At 41.1% G+C, this 10,395-nt stretch overlaps 1 protein-coding gene across 1 annotated transcript in view; it reads left to right on the top strand.

The window, feature by feature from the left end:
- Positions 1-1,040: 1,040 nt before the first annotated feature.
- The window catches only part of BLMH (bleomycin hydrolase), a 46,768-nt gene continuing 37,413 nt past the window's right edge, over positions 1,041-10,395 (top strand). The window contains exons 1-6 of the mRNA XM_045985779.1: positions 1,041-1,246; positions 1,567-1,764; positions 5,677-5,786; positions 6,478-6,619; positions 7,229-7,317; positions 8,997-9,089. Coding sequence (XP_045841735.1) covers positions 1,234-1,246; positions 1,567-1,764; positions 5,677-5,786; positions 6,478-6,619; positions 7,229-7,317; positions 8,997-9,089 — 645 coding nt within the window. The 5' untranslated portion in view covers positions 1,041-1,233. The remainder of the gene's footprint in view (positions 1,247-1,566; positions 1,765-5,676; positions 5,787-6,477; positions 6,620-7,228; positions 7,318-8,996; positions 9,090-10,395) is intronic.

Raw genomic sequence — 10,395 nt, 5'->3', positions numbered from 1 at the left:
TAGGGACATAGAGATTGTACTTCTCAAACAACTAGTATCTGAGCGTGGATCTTTTGAGATAATAGGATTCCTTAGAACCAGTCATGATTCTCAATCTAAGACCTAGGTTTCTGGTTCCACGATAGACTCTCACACTTCTGAGTAGCAGAAAGGATTTTCAATAAGGCAGATACATTTCTATTTGCTTTATCATCCGTGGGTCCCATTCCAACATCTTATTAAAGACTGGGGTTTCAGAGCACGAAAAACAATGTAACAGGGCTTCGAAATCTCAAAACCTTCTAAAACATCTGAGTTATCCCGAAAGCCTGCGGAGAGGATAGGGACACTCATTGGCAGGTTTTGGAGAGAGTTTGGCGATCTATGGTTGATGCGTAGGACCGACCTCTGTCATTCCCTTTAGTTAAGTCCCCAGCACATACTGGGCTAAGCAGGAAACATTCACTGACTCCCTGAAGCCCAGAATGGGTAGTTTTCTTGAAACGAGCAGATGTGTGTTTGTAGAACCGTGGTAGTAGCTCCCGAGTGGGTGGGAAAGAGCTTGCTTCCAATTTTCCCTCAAATACAAGAACTTGGTTCTGACTAGAATCCAAGCAACAAGTTGCCATCGAAAATGCAGTGAATGGTCAGCAAAGGATGCCTACAGGAAGAGCCTTTGGGAACTGTGTGTGTGTGTGTGTGTGTGTGTGTGTGTGTGTGTAAGACAGTCAACCTATCCTAAGCCTGCGCTTAATTATGCAGTCCCTCCCCTCCACCCCGCTGCCTCGAGCGCCCTAAAGGCTTCTGGAAAGGCTTACTGGGTCCAGTCCCCAAGGCCAGACTATTCGGGCTCTGGGCCCAGCACGGAACCGCGCAGCCACCCCGGCAGCTAGGAAGCCGGAGCAGGGTGGGCCAGGGAGCCCGGGTCGCGTGGGGCCCACTCCCGGCCGCGCCGAGGCGGGGCAGGGGCGCGGGCGGGACGGACAGCGCCGTGAGCCCGCCCGGTCGCCCCTCCCCTGGGCGGGGCCATCCCAGACGGCGCTGACTCAGCAACGCGAGGGGGAGTTTTGTCCCTCCGCGGACCCCGTTTCTCTGGGCCTCAGCCCTGCGCTGCCACCAAGCCGGTTCTCTTTTTCCGGCGCTCCGAGTGCGAGTGGCAGGTCCGACCGCTGAGGCAGCGAGCCGCGGTGTAACCCCGGTGCTCCCCCTGAGAACCCCGAAGCTACCGGTCCCCAGCCGGGCGGCGTGGCCACCATGAACAACGCGGGTGAGGCGTCGCTCTTCCCCGCCGAGGCCCTGGCGGGGTCCTCTCTGGGGGATGCTCCAGCTGGGCCCCGGAGGCCCGGCGGCGGGGAGAGAACCGGGCCTGGGACCGGGGGCGAAGGAGGGAATGGAGCTTTCAGGGCGGGCTGGAGCGGTCTTGGAGGGAGACAGCACTTGGGGAGGTCGCCAGTAAAGGGCTTCGCCGCCGCAAGGGTCATCTCCGGATGGTCGGTCCTCCGAAGTTGGAGCCAAACAGTGGGAGTCTGGGATCGGTCCTCTAAAGCCTCCTTTTGGTGTTAGAAATACCATTTGGTCTTCCAACAGGGCTGAATTCGGAGAAGGTAGCTGCTCTGATTCAGAAACTGAATTCCGACCCTCAGTTCGTACTTGCCCAGAATGTCGGGACCACCCACGACCTGCTGGACATCTGCTTGAAGAGGGCCACGGTACAGGGTGCCCAGCATGTGTTCCAGCACGCTGTGACTCAGGAAGGCAAGCCAGTCACTAACCAGAAGAGCTCAGGTGAGGTCTCACAGCTCCTTGCGCACTTTACTGGACCTTCCTGACAGCGCCCCCATTTTGATGTCTTAAGAGTGGTCCCGAGTAGAAGTTTGTGTTGAAAGAACTTGAAGTAAATTTCCAGAGAACAGGCACAGGGAAAGGCAGATCCAAGGACGTTACCTTGTGACTTATTTTGGTCCTCTGTGCCTTGATAGTGTATCTGCTTTAAGCACTGAAATGACAAGTCCATGGTCATGTGTTTGAATGTAGTTCACTGTATGGTGTCCCGAAGTTCGGTGACTTTAGCCTGGTGTCTTGGAGATACCTTGTTTTGGTACAAAGGGAACCATGCAAAAATGTTCATGATCCAGAAACTCCCCAAAATGTTCTTGCTCTGAAGGCCATACACAAATGTATGAAATGGAAAAGACACGATGTTATTTTTAAGTAGGCTTTTTGGTTGCAGTTTGAGCAGACGTGCTAATGGGCTCACTTCCTGCCAATAGACCAGTTTGTAATACAGAAAAATACTCAATTCCCACGCCTTACTCCTGAAGAGCTCTTGCTTTGTTGTCTTGCACCACTGTCAGAAAAACAGGTACGGTGAAACATTGGTTATCCAGGAATCTAAATAAGGAGGACTTTCTTATAACAAAATCGTACTAAAAGAACTTTGTAAAGTGTATCCCTTTAAACATTATTCCCAGTCTGTTTTTTTTTTAAAGATTTTATTTATATATTTGACAGACAGAGATCACAAGTAGGCAGAGGTAGGCAGAGAGAGGGAAACAGGCTCCCCGCGGAACAGAGAGCCTGATGCGGGGCTCAATCCTAGGACCCTGAGATCATGACCTGGGCCAAAGGCAGAGGTTTAACCCACTGAGCCACCCAGGCACCCCTCCCAGTCTATTTTTTTTTTTAAAGATTTTGTTTATTTATTTGAGAGAGAGAGAGAGCGCAAGTGGGGGAAGTGGGAGAGGGAGAAGCAGACTCCCCACTGGGCAGAATGAGTGACGTGGGGCTCGATCCCAGAATCCTGGGATCATAACCTGAGCTGAAGTCAGACACTTAACCGACTGAGCCACCCAAGCGCCCTACTCCCAGTCTGTTTTGACAGAAAGCAGATCAGTCCTTGCTGAGAGCCAGTCAGAATTCAAAGTGGACTCTTCATATGGATATATTTTGTTGTATGTAAATTATACCTCAGTAAAATTGGTTTTTAAATGTTAAGGAAAAAAAAAGGCATGACCTTGCCATAATTACTGTTTTGCCATAGTAGGACGTGCTTGGGATGGTGTGGACTGTCAGGCTACAAATGATCCAGTTAGTAATGTCCCAGTGGTACTACACAGTCCGGATTTCAGTGACCTCTGGAATAGATCAGGTCTTACATATTCTGTAGTAACACTGTTGTTTACAACAGATATCAATATCACATGAGCTATGTAGTTTATTTTCATGCAGTTTTCACATTAACAGTTCATCCAGATTTTCTTTACTGGGAAATAATATATATAAATAATATATAAATATAATATACTTAATAATATAAGAGAGGTGGCATCCAGACAAACCCAAGGTAAAGATGAGCTAAGTCATTAGTGACTTTCAAAAACCACTATAGTTACTTATTTTTAATTGTTTTTTCTTGTTACAAAATTGGTTTGTTTTTTTTTTTTAAAGATTTATTTATTTCGGGGGGTGGGGCACATGGGCAGGGGGAGGGCAGAAAGAGAGGGAAAAAGAATCCTCAGCCAGACTTCCCTCTGAGTGTGGAGCCTGCGGTGGGCTCTTTCCCAGCACTCTGAGATCATGACCTGAGTTGAAATCAGGAGCTGGCCACCTAACCGACTGAGCCACCCAGGTTTCCCACAAAATTAATTGTTCTTCAGTGTAGAATATTTGCAAAATACCAACAAGTATATATTTTTTTCTGTCAGGTCTTTATTCTGTGTGTGTGTGTGTGTGTGTGTGTGTTAATATAGGTGGATACCTTACATATTGTTAGGTAACCTGTCTACCTTTCTCACTTACCAGTATAGCATGAACATAAGTTCATAGCAGTCAAGAAGTTATGCCCAAATAAAAGTCAAGGTTTTCCCTCTGAATTTTCCTTTAGGAAAGAGAGAGTTACCCTATGTTTGAGGCCTCACAGAGATCCTCGTAATGAGCACTCTTGGCTAATTTATTTTGAAGTAAAATACAATTTGGCAAGCACTTTACTCTGAAATGACCTCAATCTGTGCTAGTTTTGGATGCTTATAGAAATCATTGGATTGAATCAGTTTTTTAAAAAGGTGAAAAATTTGAACATAGTATATTCCTAGGACAGGACCTCACATGGAAATGTTAGCTATCATAAATAACTTAAATCAGTACAGGTAATGGTAACATTGTAGAGTTTATGATTATCTGCTTACCAGACAAGTTAAGAAGATGATTGTATAATTGGCACTGGCAAACAGTTTTCAGGAACAGCATCATGCATGAGTTCAAAACATTGCTGTGGGCGCCTGGGTGGCTCAGTGCTTTAAGCCGCTGCCTTCCGCTCGGGTCATGATCTCAGGGGCCTGGGATCGAGTCCCGCATCGGGCTCTCTGCTCAGCAGGGAGCCTGCTACCCTCTCTCTCTCTCTGCCTGCCTCTCTGCCTGCTTGTGATCTCTCTCTGTCAAATAAATAAATAAAATCTTTAAAAAAAAAAAAATTACTGTGACTCAAACATAATAGAGGGAAGAAAGATGATGTGTTCTAATTGCAAGAGTGGGTCTAATGATGGCAAAAGCACAATACCAAGCTACAAGTGAAGAGTGAATCAGTGTGAAAATGACATATGTGAAAGTGAAAAAAACAATGCTATATCAATTTATTAATGTTAACATGACTTTAAATATCTGTATATATTTAAATTACTAAATGTTGTAGGTGGACATTCACTATTTCATCTCTATTTTTCAATGTCTGTATGATCCAGTTGGCTAAACAACTTTTTCTTTTTTTCTAAAGATTTTATTTTATTTGTTTATTTTTGAGAGAGAGAGTGTGAACCTGTGTGCAGGGGTTGGGGACAGGGAAGGGGGGCGGAGGTAGAGGGAAGATCTCCAAGCCGGCTCCACACCCAGTGCAGAGCCCAACACGGAGCTCTGTCTCGCAGTGAGATCATGGCCTGAGCCAAAAGCAAGAGTTGGTTGCTTAACCAACTAAGCCACCCATGTGCCCCTGAAGATTTTATTTTTTAAATAATCTCTACACCCAGTGCAGGGCTGGAACTCACAGCCCTGAGATCAAGGGTCGCATGCTCTACTGATTGAGCCAGCTAGATATCCCAACAACTTTTTCTTTTTAATTCTCTTGGGAGACTGGGGATTGACTTATGTTAGGGTCATCTTATATTGAAGCATATACTGTTATGTTCCAGATTAAAGGGTGGGGTCTTTTTAAAGCTTTTGTCATATATTCCCAATTGCCCTCAGGTATTTCGTACCTGTTTAGATCTCTATCCAGACTGTATAATAATGCTGTTTCTCAAATCCATCCCAATACTGGGTGTAATCAGTTAAAAAATAATGTATCCCCACCTTACATTTTGAAAATGTTTCTTTGCCATTTGTATCTTTTCTGGCCATTATGTATTCATGATCTCTGCTCATGTCTTTCTAGCCATATTTCTTTTTCTAATGTGATTTTCTTAGGTGATTTGTATTGGATTCTTTAAATGATATGTAAAGAGATTTTTTCATATGTTAAGGATATTAAGCCTTTGCATATATATTTCAAATACTAATTCCTACCTTCCTTGTTTTGGTGTTGTTTTAATTTTCTGTTCTTTCTGATTTAGTTTTTAATTGTTCAAGATCTTCTCATGCATTCAGTTTTGGGAAACAGGGATAGGACAATGTTGTAGTCTAATTTCTTGGTTTGCTTTCTTGTTTCAGGGCGATGCTGGATCTTTTCTTGTCTGAATGTTATGAGACTTCCATTCATGAAAAAATTAAATATTGAAGAATTTGAGTTTAGTCAATCTTATCTCTTTTTCTGGGACAAGGTAGGGGACTGATCTTGCAAGATTCTTGTTTCAGTATCAACCTTGATAGGGACTAGCTCTTCGTTTCTTGCTTTTCCAGTTGTAGTTTCCTTCCATTATAGATGGGACACCACTTATTCTGATTTCCAAAGTATCAAAGGTTGACTCTTCAAAGGCAGAACTGCTTTTGTTTGGTAGGTGGCTACTTTTTTGCAAGGAAATAATAAGTCTACTTACTGACTCACCTACTGCTTCTTTGTTTCTTAACTTATTTAAAATTTTTTATTTTGTTTTTAATAATTTCTCCTTTTACCATCTTTATTTAGGTTATTTGGTCTTTCTAGGACCTAATTTCCCATCTCTGGGTAGTACTTATATGAAAAACAATAAATAATTTTACTTAATTTTTTAATTTTTAAAATGTACATCATATAAATGTTCATTAGATATTTACAGATTAAGACTCTATCAGATTTTGTTTCAAAATAAAGCAGTGCATGGTTTTGGATAAACTATTGGAATGTAGCTATAGAAATAGAAGAAGAAACTTTAAATATTCTTATGAAGCCAGATACTGATACTTAATTACCAACTTTAGTTTAAAAATATCTGTGGTGGGGCTATGGTAGGCCCAAACTCTTCTTGTATTGCTAGTGCCAATAAAAATTTTAGCTCTCTTTTCCTTTAATTTTTTTTAACTTCTCTTACCTAGGTTGAACGTTGTTATTTCTTCTTAAATGCTTTTGTGGAAACAGCCCAGAAGAAGGAGCCTGAGGATGGTAGGCTGGTGCAGTATTTGCTTATGAATCCTGCGAATGATGGTGGACAGTGGGATATGCTTGTCAATATTGTTGGTAAGAGCTTTTCTCTAATGGAACTGAAACTCAGCATGATCAAGCAAGGCCCTGTAGTTGGGCATGGGCTGTTTCTTTGGTGGTTATGTGCAGAGTAAAATCAGTCCCCCAGAAGGATGTACAGTTAGCTCTGAGAACTTTTATCTCATACTCTCACCTTTTAAGTACCTTTCTTAAATGTGAGGTAAGGAGATAGGTGCTGTGAAGAGTTGGTTAAGGAAGAAATGGTTGTATTAAGTAGAACCAACTTTCTATGACTATGAAAAAGTTATCTTTTGTCCATCAGTGTCATCAAGACACAGCCGTTTCATAACAACTGCAGCTGTTTAATAATATCCTCATTCAAAAAAGTGGTGTCTTTTGGGAAAACCTCATCATGCTGAGCTCTTTACATAGTATTATAGATAAAAAGAGCAGAATTCTTTCTTAGATCTATTGATAAATACCCAGATTCAGTGACCTGTTTATTATTATGAAGCATAAGATTGTTAAGTTTTCTGATTTAGACCAGCAAACTATGGCCTTTAAAGTGATAGCTATTTTTGCCACAGTTTCTAGTGCTGGAGTATGTTTTTACCTTATTGAACACCAAAATGTGTTTTCTTTTAGAAAAATATGGTGTCGTCCCTAAGAAGTGCTTCCCTGAATCTTACACAACAGAGGCAACCAGAAGGATGAATGATATTCTGAATCACAAGGTGCAACATATGGAGCAGGGTGGGATTGAATTTAGTGTACTTACCTTAAAACTTAACTGATTTTCCAGAGGGGTTCCTGGGCATTTCAGTGTACAATTTATGTACAAGATAGCTACTCAGTATCTTTCAGAGGCAATGTAGCTACATAATAACTTTAAAAATAATTGAGCTTAGAGAGGTTGATTTTCTTTTAAAAAAAATTTCTACTTTTATTTCTATTGATTTCAGTGTTTTCTTTTTTTTTTTTTTAAGATTTATTTATATATTTATTTGACACAGAGAGAGAGCACAAATAGGCAGAGTGGCAGGCGGAGGGAGAGGGAGAAGCAGGCTCTTCACTGAGCAGGGAGCCCGATCTGGGGCTTGATCCCAGGACCCTGGGATCACGACCCGAGCCGAAGGCAGCTGCCCTACTGACTGAGCCACCAAGGTGCTCCAATTTAAATGTTTTCTTGTGGGTACTAAGGAAAGAAAGTCCCACACTTAATATGGGCCATAAACCCACTGGGTTCTAGTAGCTGGGAGAATTTTATGTTCTAGTAAAACCAGAGAGAATTATTTGTGAGACTTTCTTAAAGAGTATGCAGAGTTCTGAGGCATCCCCAAACCACATCAGTGTAGTTTATCCACCCACTAAAGATTTGATATAGTCCCTGAACTGCTTTTTATTGCTTCAGTTATCTTAATGAATCATTCTTTTTTGCTACATAACCCATTTTCCCAAGGTGGGATATATATAGATATATATATATATATATATATTTTTTTTTTTTTTTTTTTTTTTTTTGAGTAAACTCTGCACCCAACGTGGAGCTTGAACTCACAAACCCAAGATCAAGAGTTGCATCCTCTGTTGACTAAGCCAGCCAGGCACCCCCCCCCCCAAGAAAGGTTATAAATCTTACAGGGATGCTACTCCACCAGCCAGACCTCTTTTTTGAGAACTGGGAGTTTTCAGAATAGCCTCTCTTGATCTACAAGGCTGAGATTGGATTTGTCACCCCTGGGAGAAAGATTGGAGTTTAATATAAGCTATAGATTGTGTTTCCCCAATATTAGAAGTAGGTTATTTTCCACCCAGGAAACTCAGAATTCTTATCCACAGGTTAAAAGATCCTTAATAGTCTATCTTTGGATTTCATTTTAGAGGAGAGCAAGATCCTTTTTAGAGCACTGTGGTTACATTTAAGACTCACCTTTATCTCAGGTACTTTCAACATTGAAAACAACAAAAATGAAAACTATAAGATTGGCATAGCTATTGTTATAATGATTTGGTAAGGAAGGAGAAGTAAACAACCAGTAAATTTCTAAATAAAAATATACTAGAGTGACTTAGTGGCATAATAATCTTAAGTCTCCTGCTTTTCCTAGGGGTGATAGGCATTATGGAATCAGACGTTTTCCCCATACTCAAGCCCATACTGCCACAGAGGGTATCATTAGTTGTAGAGCAGGAACAGGTCCCTCTAGAATTCTTTGGGAATAAGTCATGTTTTTTTTCCCCGTATGGAAAGTTTTTAGCCTTTTAAGTGGACTGGTTGGGGAGATGTTTTTATGAACTTTGCTCTGGGTCTTGGTTTAGTTACACTTCAAAAGAACTAGTACTGGTCTACTAGGCTCATTTACAGTTGAAGTTGGGTTAACTATTTGGAGTACTGAATAAGTTTCTGTCACAGATGAGAGAATTCTGTATACGACTACGGAACCTGGTACACAGTGGAGCGACCAGAGGAGAAATCTCAGCCACACAAGATGTCATGATGGAGGAGGTAATAACAATTATTTGGATTTTTTGTGACCATTCTAAAGAGCTCTCAGAATATTTCCATCTGTTAAACTGATTAGGAAGCACAGTCATCGCAGTAAATGTAGAATTGAGTTGAAAATTAATTACGACTAAAAAACTGAGGTGTAAACTTTGTATTTTAATATGGGACTTGCACTTAACATCTTCTAATTCCCAACTCAGTGTTCTATATAATTCATTCTTTTATTCATTTCATAAATATTAAATATCTGCTAGGACTTTGGCACTAGGCATACAAAAAAGAGAAAGACATAGCCTTTACAAAGTGTTCAATCTCTTGGAAAAAGAAACACATGAATAGTTATGGTAAATCCTGTGTCACAGGTGTGTAAAAAAGGATTTTTTAGTCCTCTAGGACTCCCTCTTAGGGGAGGGAGTAACTAATTCAGCAGGCTGAAGGTTTCATGGGGAAGGTATTTGAACCAGCTCTTAAAAAACAATAGGAATTTATCAGATGGCTGATTGGGAAGACCATTCCAGACAAAGGGAATTGCATGAACAGTGGCATAAACAAAGGTAGAATCCTCAAAGAACATTATAGCTGAAACATAGTATCTTGTGTGTGATTGGTAGCAAATAAAGCTGGAAAGGCAGGGCTGTAAGGGATCTTAGGTAGTGGCCAGGACTTCTGGCTTTATTTTGTAGGAATAAAGATTGGAAGCTATTGATGGTTATGTCACTTAAAATAATGTATGTAAAAACATTTTGGAAAACATGAAAAGCATTAAGCAAATATTAGCTGGTAATATTTATTATCAAGGCAGTTAATCTTTATTAAGACTCTACATAATACAGGTCGATATGTATAAAAGTATGAATTACTTTGAGAAAAGAAAAAGCATTTCCCTTTTTCATCTCGTGGGCCCATTACTAGTGGATTCCATGACTAGGAACCAGTCAACTAACAGTTTCCTTTCAAAACTATTTGTATAGATTTACATTGGCCTAACCTAATGGACAAACCTAATGTTTCACTTGTGTTTTCCTTTGAATTTCAGAGAGCCAGTTAAAGTGTAGTTGAGAGCGTGGTGCTTGGAATCAGACTGTCTGAGTTCTAGTCTTCTCATTATTTAACAGGTGTGTGACCTGGGACAGGTTCCTTAAGTTCTCAGGTCTGTTCAAGTAAATGTGTCTAGCCTAGTGCTTCACACAGTAGCTGTTTCTCCTTTCCTTTCTTTTCTTTTCCTTTTTCTTTCTTTCCTTTCCTTCCTTTCCTTCTTCTCTTTTCTTTCTCCCTTTCTTTCTCTCTCTCTCTTTCTTTCTTTCTT

This window comes from Meles meles, chromosome 18, assembly GCF_922984935.1.
Source record: "Meles meles chromosome 18, mMelMel3.1 paternal haplotype, whole genome shotgun sequence".
NCBI lineage: Eukaryota > Metazoa > Chordata > Mammalia > Carnivora > Mustelidae > Meles > Meles meles.
This window is presented reverse-complemented; position numbering and strand designations above follow the sequence as displayed.